This window comes from Sprattus sprattus (assembly GCF_963457725.1).
Source record: "Sprattus sprattus genome assembly, chromosome: 10".
Classification (NCBI taxonomy): domain Eukaryota; kingdom Metazoa; phylum Chordata; class Actinopteri; order Clupeiformes; family Clupeidae; genus Sprattus; species Sprattus sprattus.
In genome coordinates, this window is record NC_137908.1 from 308,621 (window position 1) to 321,120 (window position 12,500).

Below are 12,500 nucleotides of genomic sequence, written 5' to 3' on the forward strand. Positions count from 1 at the left end.
ATCAGGAGAGAGCTCACCTTCCATTTTGCTTTGGCGAAGTTCTTCTCTATCTGGGCGCAGACACCGTCCTTGATGTTCTTATCTGAGGCAGCATTTCCAGAGATCCTGGGAAGACAAGGGTGTGTGTGAGCTGTGTGTGTTTCTGTGTGTGTGTGTGTGTGTGTGTGTGTGTGTGTGTGTGTGTGTGTGTGTGTGTGTGTGTGTGTGTGTGAGTTGTGTGTGTTGTGTGTGTGTGTGTGTGTGAGTTGTGTGTGTTTGTGTGTGTGTGTGTGTATGTCTGTGTGTGTATGTGTGTGAGTTGTGTGTGTTTGTCTGTTTTGCATGTTTATGTTTGTGAGAGCTGTGTGTACATGTCTTTGCTGTGTGTTTATGTCTTTGTGTGTGTGTGTGTGTGTGAGTGTGTGTGTGTGTGTACATGTATTTGTGTGTGTGTGTGTGTTTGTACCATTCATGGTTAATAGCCTCTTGTGCTGTGATCCTGAGGTCTTGGTCCACCTCCATCAGACGAACTACCAGACTCTTAGCTGCAGATAAAACACACACACACACACACCAACACACACACACACAGACACACACACACACGTCTTAGAACACATGCATTCTCTGAACACTTCTTAATTCCAGCACATCTGTTAATCCGTCTTCTTCCTCCGACAGAAAGGTTTACCTGCGTCTGAAATGTCGTCCCAGTATGGGGAATCAAACTCGTAATCTCCTGCCAGAATCTTCCGGAACAGGTTCTTGTCATGGTTTTCATAATCATCATCATCGCTTTCATCATAGAAAGGTGGGTTTCCCGACAAACTATGGAAAAGAAAGAAAAGGCGAAGAATATATAACCCTATAACCCTATAAACAAACATTTAAACAAATATTACTAAGAACAAGCACAGAGCCTAACGTGATCACACTGCAGACCTACAGTATAGACTGATGCAGGTGGAGGTGTAAGGGTTAGGGTTAGGGTGAGGGGTTAGGGTAAGTGTGTGTGTGTGTGTGTGTGTGTGTGTGTGTGTGTGTGTGTGTGTGTATAGACTGATGCAGGTGTAGGTGTTCTGGGGTGAGGGTAAATGTGTGTGTGTGTGTGTGTGTGTGTGTGTGTGTATAGACTGATGCAGGTGTAGGTGTTCTGGGGTGAGGGTAAATGTGTGTGTGTGTGTGTGTGTGTGTGTGTGTGTGTGTGTGTGTGTGTGTGTGTGTGTGTGTGTGTGTGTGTGTGTGTGTGTGTGTGTGTGTGTGTGTGTGTGTGTGTGTGTGTATAGACTGATGCAGGTGTAGGTGTTCTGGGGTGAGGGTAAATGTGTGTGTGTGTGTGTGTGTGTGTGTGTGTGTGTGTGTGTGTGTGTGTGTGTGTATAGACTGATGCAGGTGTAGGTGTAAGGGTTTGAGGTTAGGTGAGGGGTTAGGGTTAGTGAGTGTGTGTGTGTGTGTGTGTGTGTGTGTGTGTGTGTGTGTGTGTGTGTGTGTGTGTGTGTGTGTGTGTGTGTGTGTAACTCACAGGATGTACATGATAACTCCCAGAGCCCAGCAGTCCACAGGACGACCATACCTCTGCCTACCCACCACCTCAGGGGCTACAAGACACAGTGTCACAAAACACAGTGTCACAAACACACACACACACACACACACAAACACAGTGTCACAAACACACACACACACACACACACAAACACAGTGTCACAAAAACAGATACATATGCACACACAGGAGAACCAATCCAGAAGGTAGCGTTACAGTGTGTACTTCATCACTGATATCCTTCAACTACACAAGACTATTTGCAGCACAAGTAAGATTAGCAGTAATGAGGTGGAGATGCTAAATACACTGAGATGCTCTGCAACCTCAAGAGCAGGCATGTGGAGGTATTGGGCATGTGTGTGTGTGTGTGTGTGTGTGTGTGTGTGTGTGTCTCACCCAGGTACTCCGGGGTTCCGCAGGGCTCCTTGATGAGTCCGTTCTCCAGCCTGGCCAGGTGGAAGTCACTGATGACGATCTTAGAATGTTTCAGCCGGTTGAAGTAGACCAGGTTCTCCAACTGAGACACAAATGCAGAGATGAACGTCACACACACACACACACACACACACACACACACACACACACACACACACACACACACACACACACACACACACACATGAAGTACTCATCAAATGAATGTGCATTCACACTTAAGGTGCCACCATGTGGCCATAAGGGGTAACTGCATTTTGTGAATCTTGCAGAATCTTCTTATCTTGCAGACATGAAAACGACACAAAAAAAAGACTTTCCTTGAATTCTATATTCAAGTAATTACATCTAGACTTTTACAGATTTCACAGCGCTGTTCGTGCCTGGCCAGAGGGCTTCAGCTTACTAAAGAAGCTTTTCTTTCACTGGGTGGTTGTTACGGAAACGACTCATTAAATGTGCAATGTTTCGTCACGTTCCGCACTGATTTTCTTTAAAGGGGTTGTTGTGTATTTCTGTGTGATCTACAGACATGGTGACCATCTTCAGTCAACGTTCCCTCATCACTCTTTTTTTCAAAAAGGAAATCTGACTACACTTCAGACCTCGCCTTAAAGACACGAGCTGCAAACCTGAACTTATCTACACATGATGTCTGGATCAGTGCTTATCTACACATGATGTCTGGATCAGTACTTATCTACACATGATGTCTGGATCAGTACTTATCTACACATGATGTCTGGATCAGTACTTATCTACACATGATGTCTGGATCAGTACTTATCTACACATGATGTCCGGATCAGTACTTATCTACACATGATGTCTGGATCAGTACTTATCTACACATGATGTCTGGATCAGCCTTAAAGACATGAGCTGCAAACCTGAACTTATCTACACATGATGTCTGGATCAGTGCTTATCTACACATGATGTCTGGATCAGCCTTAAAGACATGAGCTGCAAACCTGAACTTATCTACACATGATGTCTGGATCAGTACTTATCTACACATGATGTCTGGATCAGTACTTATCTACACATGATGTCTGGATCAGTACTTATCTACACATGATGTCTGGATCGGTTGAAATGTTACTGTTTTATCTCTAATTCCCCTATTCCTTTACAATCTCATCTCTATTTCCCCTCCACTCATTTACATTTCATTTATACTTTATTCATTTCCACTATTCGTTTCAAATCTGATCTCTCTTCCACCTCTACACACTTACACTTCATTTATACTTTATTTTATTTCCACTAAAGACACTCAAGTCAGTGACACTATAGACAGTAGGACTCTAGTCATGTACATGTATGTCCACTAGGGGGCGATGTTGGGGGAGTGCAGATAGACAATAGGACTCTAGTCATGTACATGTATGTCCTCTAGGGGGCGATGTTGAGGGAGTGCAGATAGACAATAGGACTCTAGTCATGTACACGTGTGTCCTGTAGGGGGCGATGTTGGGGGAGTGTAGGTAGACAATAGGACTCTAGTCATGTACATGTGTGTCCTCTAGGGGGCGATGTTGAGGGAGTGTAGGTAGACAATAGGACTCTAGTCATGTACATGTGTGTCCTCTAGGGGGCGATGTTGAGGGAGTGTAGGTAGACAATAGGACTCTAGTCATGTACACGTGTGTCCTCTAGGTGGCGATGTTGGGGGAGTGTAGATAGACAATAGGACTCTAGTCATGTACATGTGTGTCCACTAGGTGGTGCTGACCTTGAGGTTTCTGTGGACGATGTTGAGGGAGTGCAGATAGGCCACCGCCTCCATGACCTGGCGGATGGCATTACTGGTGTCACGCTCCGAGTAGTAACCCTGATCTAGGATCCAGTCAAACACCTCTCTACCTGTGGCCCTGTGGAGCACACACACACACACACACACACACACACACACACACACACACACACATGCAGACACACACACACACAGAGACACACACACACACATTCACACACACACACAGACACACACACACACACACACACACACACACACACACACACAGATACCGGACGCACACACAGACACACACAGACACAGACACACAGACACACACACACACGCACACATGCAGACACACACGCACGCAAGCACACACACACACGCAGACACACACACACACACACACAGACACACAAATAGCATGTAGTTATAGTGTATAGTTACAGAGTGCAGTTTGTATACCCTGGTGGTTATGTGTGGGAGCACATGTGTGCCCTGCTGGTGTGTGTGTGTGTGTGTGTGTGTGTGTGTGTGTGTGTGTGTGTGTGTATGTGTGTGTGTGTGTGTGTGTGTGTGTGTGTGTGTGTGTGTGTGTGTGGGGAAGCACACGTGTGCCTCATTAGAGGGTGCTTAAGGGCATGATTGGCAGGAGTGGACTTACAGCTCCAGGAACAGGAAGTACTCTTTCCTGGTTTCATAGACGTCCACCAGCTGCAGAATGTTCTGATGCTTCACCCTGGGAGGGAGAGAGAGAGAGAGGGATACATGAGACCAGCTGGAGGAGAGAGAGAGAGAGGGATACATGAGACCAGCTGGAGGAGGGAGAGAGAGAGAGGGATACATGAGACAGGTATCAAGAGAGGTCTTAACAGGAGAGATAGGAGAGGAGAGAGAGGTCTGGAGAGGAAAGAGAGGAGAGAGAGGAGAGAGAGGAGAGGACAGGAGAGGAGGAGAAGACTGGAAAGAAGAGGACAGGAGAGGAGAGAGAGGTCTGGAGAGGAGAGAAAGGTATGGAGAGGAGAGAGGAGAGGAGAGGAGAGAGAGGAGAGGAGAGAGAGGACAGGAGAGGAGAGAGAGGAGAGGAGAGGAGAGAGGACAGGAGAGGAGAGAGGTATGGAGAGGAGAGAGAGGTATGGAGAGGAGACAGGAGAGGAGAGGAGAGGGAGGAGAGGAGAGAAGAGAGAGGACAGGAGAGGAGAGAGAGGTATGGAGAGGAGACAGGAGAGGAGAGGAGAGGGAGGAGAGGAGAGAGAGGACAGGAGAGGAGAGAGAGGTATGGAGAGGAGAGAGAGGAGAGGAGAGGAGAGAGAGGTATGGAGAGGAAAGCGTATTAGAAGAGAGGGGAGGAGAGGAGAGAGAGGAGAGAGAGGTATGGAGAGGAGAGAGAGGAGAGAGAGGTATGGAGAGGAGAGAGAGGTATGGAGAGGAGAGAGAGGAGAGAGAGGTATGGAGAGGAGAGAGAGGTATGGAGAGGAGAGAGAGGAGAGAGAGGTCTGGAGAGGAAAGCGTATTAGAAGAGAGGGGAGGAGAGGAGAGAGAGGTATGGAGAGGAGAGAGAGGAGAGAGAGGTATGGAGAGGAGAGAGAGGAGAGAGAGGTATGGAGAGGAGAGAGAGGAGAGAGAGGTCTGGAGAGGAAAGCGTATTAGAAGAGAGGGGAGGAGAGGAGAGAGAGGTATGGAGAGGAGAGAGAGGAGAGAGAGGTATGGAGAGGAGAGAGAGGAGAGAGAGGTATGGAGAGGAGAGAGAGGAGAGAGAGGTCTGGAGAGGAAAGCGTATTAGAAGAGAGGGGAGGAGAGGAGAGAGAGGTATGGAGAGGAGAGAGAGGTATGGAGAGGAGAGAGAGGAGAGAGAGGTCTGGAGAGGAGAGAGAGGAGAGAGAGGAGAGAGAGGAGAGAGAGGTATGGAGAGGAGAGAGAGGAGAGAGAGGTATGGAGAGGAGAGAGAGGAGAGAGAGGTATGGAGAGGAGAGAGAGGAGAGAGAGGTCTGGAGAGGAGAGGAGGGTGTGTGAGACATAGAAGAGAAGAGAAGAGAAGAGAGGAGGGCGTGTGAGACATAGAAGAGAAGAGAAGAGAAGAGAAGAGAAGAGAGGAGGGCGTGTGAGACATAGAAGAGAAGAGAAGAGAAGAGAAGAGAGGAGGGTGTGTGAGACATAGAAGAGAAGAGAAGAGAAGAGAAGAGAAGAGAGGAGGGCGTGTGAGACATAGAAGAGAAGAGAAGAGAAGAGAAGAGAGGAGGGCGTGTGAGACATAGAAGAGAAGAGAAGAGAAGAGAGGAGGGTGTGTGAGACATAGAAGAGAAGAGAAGAGAAGAGAAGAGAAGAGAGGAGGGCGTGTGAGACATAGAAGAGAAGAGAAGAGAAGAGAAGAGAGGAGGGCGTGTGAGACATAGAAGAGAAGAGAAGAGAAGAGAGGAGAGGAGGGTGTGTGAGACATAGAAGAGAAAAGAAGAGAGGAGGGAGTGTGAGACATAGAAGAGAAGAGAAGAGAAGAGAGGAGGGGGTGTGAGACATAGAAGAGAAGAGAAGAGAAGAGAAGAGAGGAGGGCGTGTGAGACATAGAAGAGAAGAGAAGAGAAGAGAGGAGGGTGTGTGAGACATAGAAGAGAAGAGAAGAGAAGAGAAGAGAGGAGGGCGTGTGAGACAAAGAAGAGAAGAGAAGAGAAGAGAAGAGAGGAGGGTGTGTGAGACATAGAAGAGAAAAGAAGAGAGGAGGGAGTGTGAGACATAGAAGAGAAGAGAAGAGAAGAGAGGAGGGAGTGTGAGACATAGAAGAGAAGAGAAGAGAAGAGAGGAGGGAGTGTGAGACATAGAAGAGAAGAGAAGAGAGGAGAAGAGAGGAGAGGAGGGTGTGTGAGACATAGAAGAGAAGAGAAGAGAAGAGAGGAGGGCGTGTGAGACATAGAAGAGAAGAGAAGAGAAGAGAAGAGAGGAGGGCGGGTGAGACATAGAAGAGAAGAGAAGAGAAGAGAGGAGGGTGTGTGAGACATAGAAGAGAAGAGAAGAGAAGAGAGGAGGGAGTGTGAGACATAGAAGAGAAGAGAAGAGAAGAGAAGAGAGGAGGGCGTGTGAGACATAGAAGAGAAGAGAAGAGAAGAGAAGAGAGGAGGGAGTGTGAGACATAGAAGAGAAGAGAAGAGAGGAGAAGAGAGGAGGGCGTGTGAGACATAGAAGAGAAGAGAAGAGAGGAGGGTGTGTGAGACATAGAAGAGAAGAGAAGAGAAGAGAGGAGAGGAGGGAGTGTGAGACATAGAAGAGAAATGAAGAGAAGAGAAGAGAAGAGAAGAGAGGAGGGTGTGTGAGACATAGAAGAGAAGAGAAGAGAAGAGAAGAGAAGAGAGGAGGGAGTGTGAGACATAGAAGAGAAGAGAAGAGAAGAGAAGAGAAGAGAGGAGGGAGTGTGAGACATAGAAGAGAAGAGAAGAGAAGAGAAGAGAGGAGGGCGTGTGAGACATAGAAGAGAAGAGAAGAGAAGAGAAGAGAAGAGAGGAGGGTGTGTGAGACATAGAAGAGAAGAGAAGAGAAGAGAAGAGAAGAGAGGAGGGAGTGTGAGACATAGAAGAGAAGAGAAGAGAAGAGAAGAGAGGAGGGCGTGTGAGACATAGAAGAGAAGAGAAGAGAAGAGAAGAGAAGAGAGGAGGGTGTGTGAGACATAGAAGAGAAGAGAAGAGAAGAGAGGAGAAGAGGGCGTGTGAGACATAGAAGAGAAGAGAAGAGAAGAGAGGAGGGCGTGTGAGACATAGAAGAGAAGAGAAGAGAAGAGAAGAGAGGAGGGCGGGTGAGACATAGAAGAGAAGAGAAGAGAGGAGGGCGTGTGAGACATAGAAGAGAAGAGAAGAGAGGAGAGGAGAGGAGGGCGTGTGAGACATAGAAGAGAAGAGAAGAGAAGAGAAGAGAGGAGGGCGGGTGAGACATAGAAGAGAAGAGAAGAGAGGAGGGCGTGTGAGACATAGAAGAGAAGAGAAGAGAAGAGAGGAGGGTGTGTGAGACATAGAAGAGAAGAGAAGAGAGGAGGGAGTGTGAGACATAGAAGAGAAGAGAAGAGAAGAGAGGAGAGGAGGGAGTGTGAGACATAGAAGAGAAAAGAAGAGAGGAGGGAGTGTGAGACATAGAAGAGAAGAGAAGAGAAGAGAGGAGGGAGTGTGAGACATAGAAGAGAAGAGAAGAGAAGAGAGGAGGGAGTGTGAGACATAGAAGAGAAGAGAAGAGAGGAGAAGAGAGGAGAGGAGGGTGTGTGAGACATAGAAGAGAAGAGAAGAGAAGAGAGGAGGGTGTGTGAGACATAGAAGAGAAGAGAAGAGAAGAGAGGAGGGAGTGTGAGACATAGAAGAGAAGAGAAGAGAAGAGAAGAGAGGAGGGCGTGTGAGACATAGAAGAGAAGAGAAGAGAAGAGAAGAGAGGAGGGCGTGTGAGACATAGAAGAGAAGAGAAGAGAAGAGAGGAGAGGAGGGAGTGTGAGACATAGAAGAGAAGAGAAGAGAAGAGAAGAGAAGAGAAGAGAGGAGGGTGTGTGAGACATAGAAGAGAAGAGAAGAGAAGAGAAGAGAAGAGAGGAGGGAGTGTGAGACATAGAAGAGAAGAGAAGAGAAGAGAAGAGAAGAGAGGAGGGAGTGTGAGACATAGAAGAGAAGAGAAGAGAAGAGAAGAGAGGAGGGCGTGTGAGACATAGAAGAGAAGAGAAGAGAAGAGAAGAGAAGAGAGGAGGGTGTGTGAGACATAGAAGAGAAGAGAAGAGAAGAGAAGAGAAGAGAGGAGGGAGTGTGAGACATAGAAGAGAAGAGAAGAGAAGAGAAGAGAGGAGGGCGTGTGAGACATAGAAGAGAAGAGAAGAGAAGAGAAGAGAAGAGAGGAGGGTGTGTGAGACATAGAAGAGAAGAGAAGAGAAGAGAGGAGAAGAGGGCGTGTGAGACATAGAAGAGAAGAGAAGAGAAGAGAGGAGGGCGTGTGAGACATAGAAGAGAAGAGAAGAGAAGAGAAGAGAGGAGGGCGGGTGAGACATAGAAGAGAAGAGAAGAGAGGAGGGCGTGTGAGACATAGAAGAGAAGAGAAGAGAGGAGAGGAGAGGAGGGCGTGTGAGACATAGAAGAGAAGAGAAGAGAAGAGAAGAGAGGAGGGCGGGTGAGACATAGAAGAGAAGAGAAGAGAGGAGGGCGTGTGAGACATAGAAGAGAAGAGAAGAGAAGAGAGGAGGGTGTGTGAGACATAGAAGAGAAGAGAAGAGAGGAGGGAGTGTGAGACATAGAAGAGAAGAGAAGAGAAGAGAGGAGAGGAGAGGAGGGCGTGTGAGACATAGAAGAGAAGAGAAGAGAAGAGAAGAGAGGAGGGCGGGTGAGACATAGAAGAGAAGAGAAGAGAGGAGGGCGTGTGAGACATAGAAGAGAAGAGAAGAGAAGAGAGGAGGGTGTGTGAGACATAGAAGAGAAGAGAAGAGAGGAGGGAGTGTGAGACATAGAAGAGAAGAGAAGAGAAGAGAAGAGAAGAGAGGAGGGCGTGTGAGACATAGAAGAGAAGAGAAGAGAAGAGAGGAGGGAGTGTGAGACATAGAAGAGAAGAGAAGAGAAGAGAGGAGGGAGTGTGAGACATAGAAGAGAAGAGAAGAGAGGAGGGCGTGTGAGACATAGAAGAGAAGAGAAGAGAAGAGAGGAGAGGAGGGCGTGTGAGACATAGAAGAGAAGAGAAGAGAAGAGAAGAGAGGAGGGCGTGTGAGACATAGAAGAGAAGAGAAGAGAAGAGAAGAGAAGAGAGGAGGGCGTGTTAGACATAGAAGAGAAGAGAAGAGAAGAGAGGAGGGAGTGTGAGACATAGAAGAGAAGAGAAGAGAAGAGAGGAGGGCGGGTGAGACATAGAAGAGAAGAGAAGAGAAGAGAAGAGAGGAGGGCGTGTGAGACATAGAAGAGAAGAGAAGAGAAGAGAGGAGGGCGTGTGAGACATAGAAGAGAAGAGAAGAGAGGAGAGGAGAAGAGAAGAGAAGAGGGCGTGTGAGACATAGAAGAGAAGAGAAGAGAGGAGAGGAGGGCGTGTGAGACATAGAAGAGAAGAGAAGAGAAGAGAAGAGAGGAGGGCGTGTGAGACATAGAAGAGAAGAGAAGAGAGGAGAGGAGGGCGTGAGAGACATAGAAGAGAAGAGAAGAGAAGAGAGGAGGGCGTGTGAGACATAGAAGAGAAGAGAAGAGAAGAGAAGAGAGGAGGGCGGGTGAGACATAGAAGAGAAGAGAAGAGAGGAGAGGAGAGGAGGTTGTGTGAGACATAGAAGAGAAGAGAAGAGAGGAGAAGAGAAGAGAGGAGAGGAGGGCGGGTGAGACATAGAAGAGAAGAGAAGAGAGGAGAGGAGGGCGGGTGAGACATAGAAGAGAAGAGAAGAGAAGAGAAGAGAGGAGGGCGTGTGAGACATAGAAGAGAAGAGAAGAGAGGAGGGCGTGTGAGACATAGAAGAGAAGAGAAGAGAAGAGAGGAGAGGAGGGAGTGTGAGACATAGAAGAGAAGAGAAGAGAAGAGAGGAGGGAGTGTGAGACATAGAAGAGAAGAGAAGAGAAGAGAGGAGGGAGTGTGAGACATAGAAGAGAAGAGAAGAGAAGAGAGGAGGGCGGGTGAGACATAGAAGAGAAGAGAAGAGAAGAGAAGAGAGGAGAAGAGAAGAGAAGAGAAGAGAAGAGAAGAGAAGAGAGGAGAGGAGGGCGTGTGAGACATAGAAGAGAAGAGAAGAGAGGAGGGAGTGTGAGACATAGAAGAGAAGAGAAGAGAAGAGAGGAGGGAGTGTGAGACATAGAAGAGAAGAGAAGAGAAGAGAGGAGGGAGTGTGAGACATAGAAGAGAAGAGAAGAGAAGAGAGGAGGGAGTGTGAGACATAGAAGAGAAGAGAAGAGAAGAGAGGAGGGCGGGTGAGACATAGAAGAGAAGAGAAGAGAAGAGAAGAGAGGAGGGAGTGTGAGACATAGAAGAGAAGAGAAGAGAAGAGAGGAGGGAGTGTGAGACATAGAAGAGAAGAGAAGAGAAGAGAGGAGGGAGTGTGAGACATAGAAGAGAAGAGAAGAGAGGAGGGCGTGTGAGACATAGAAGAGAAGAGAAGAGAAGAGAGGAGGGCGGGTGAGACATAGAAGAGAAGAGAAGAGAAGAGAGGAGAGGAGGGAGTGTGAGACATAGAAGAGAAGAGAAGAGAAGAGAGGAGGGCGGGTGAGACATAGAAGAGAAGAGAAGAGAAGAGAAGAGAGGAGGGAGTGTGAGACATAGAAGAGAAGAGAAGAGAAGAGAGGAGGGAGTGTGAGACATAGAAGAGAAGAGAAGAGAAGAGAGGAGGGCGGGTGAGACATAGAAGAGAAGAGAAGAGAGGAGAGGAGAGGAGGGCGGGTGAGACATAGAAGAGAAGAGAAGAGAGGAGGGAGTGTGAGACATAGAAGAGAAGAGAAGAGAAGAGAGGAGGGAGTGTGAGACATAGAAGAGAAGAGAAGAGAGGAGAAGAGAGGAGGGCGGGTGAGACATAGAAGAGAAGAGAAGAGAAGAGAAGAGAGGAGGGCGGGTGAGACATAGAAGAGAAGAGAAGAGAGGAGAGGAGAGGAGGGCGGGTGAGACATAGAAGAGAAGAGAAGAGAAGAGAAGAGAGGAGGGCGGGTGAGACATAGAAGAGAAGAGAAGAGAAGAGAAGAGAGGAGGGCGGGTGAGACATAGAAGAGAAGAGAAGAGAGGAGAGGAGAGGAGGGCGGGTGAGACATAGAAGAGAAGAGAAGAGAAGAGAGGAGGGAGTGTGAGACATAGAAGAGAAGAGAAGAGAAGAGAGGAGGGAGTGTGAGACATAGAAGAGAAGAGAAGAGAGGAGGGCGTGTGAGACATAGAAGAGAAGAGAAGAGAAGAGAGGAGGGAGTGTGAGACATAGAAGAGAAGAGAAGAGAAGAGAGGAGAGGAGGGAGTGTGAGACATAGAAGAGAAGAGAAGAGAAGAGAGGAGAGGAGGGCGTGTGAGACATAGAAGAGAAGAGAAGAGAAGAGAGGAGGGCGGGTGAGACATAGAAGAGAAGAGAAGAGAGGAGAGGAGGGTGTGTGAGACATAGAAGAGAAGAGAAGAGAGGAGGGCGGGTGAGACATAGAAGAGAAGAGAAGAGAGGAGAGGAGAGGAGGGCGGGTGAGACATAGAAGAGAAGAGAAGAGAGGAGGGAGTGTGAGACATAGAAGAGAAGAGAAGAGAAGAGAGGAGGGCGGGTGAGACATAGAAGAGAAGAGAAGAGAAGAGAAGAGAGGAGGGCGGGTGAGACATAGAAGAGAAGAGAAGAGAAGAGAAGAGAGGAGGGAGTGTGAGACATAGAAGAGAAGAGAAGAGAAGAGAGGAGGGAGTGTGAGACATAGAAGAGAAGAGAAGAGAAGAGAGAAGGGAGTGTGAGACATAGAAGAGAAGAGAAGAGAAGAGAAGAGAGGAGGGCGGGTGAGACATAGAAGAGAAGAGAAGAGAGGAGAGGAGAGGAGGGCGGGTGAGACATAGAAGAGAAGAGAAGAGAAGAGAAGAGAGGAGGGCGGGTGAGACATAGAAGAGAAGAGAAGAGAGGAGAGGAGAGGAGGGCGGGTGAGACATAGAAGAGAAGAGAAGAGAAGAGAGGAGAGGAGGGAGTGTGAGACATAGAAGAGAAGAGAAGAGAGGAGAGGAGGGAGTGTGAGACATAGAAGAGAAGAGAAGGGGTATGTCTCACAAGTACGGTTTAGTCTCAGGTGTGTGTTTGTTTTCAGGTGTCAGGTTGTGCTTAGAACCTCTGCAGGCTATTCAGTCATTCCGTGAGAAACCTCAGAGCAGACACACACACACACACACACAC

The 12,500-nt window shown here is 47.9% G+C and overlaps 1 protein-coding gene across 1 annotated transcript in view; it reads right to left on the minus strand.

The window, feature by feature from the left end:
* LOC308371692 (caM kinase-like vesicle-associated protein) overlaps positions 1–12,500 on the minus strand; it is a gene marked incomplete at its 3' end in the record, with an annotated part of 14,013 nt that overhangs the window by 1,116 nt on the left and 397 nt on the right. The window contains exons 3-9 of the mRNA XM_080846678.1: positions 4,371–4,445; positions 3,701–3,839; positions 1,924–2,044; positions 1,502–1,577; positions 671–807; positions 446–524; positions 18–105 (exon numbers count right to left, since the gene is read on the minus strand). Of these exons, the coding sequence (XP_080702804.1) occupies positions 18–105; positions 446–524; positions 671–807; positions 1,502–1,577; positions 1,924–2,044; positions 3,701–3,839; positions 4,371–4,445 (715 nt within the window). The remainder of the gene's footprint in view (positions 1–17; positions 106–445; positions 525–670; positions 808–1,501; positions 1,578–1,923; positions 2,045–3,700; positions 3,840–4,370; positions 4,446–12,500) is intronic.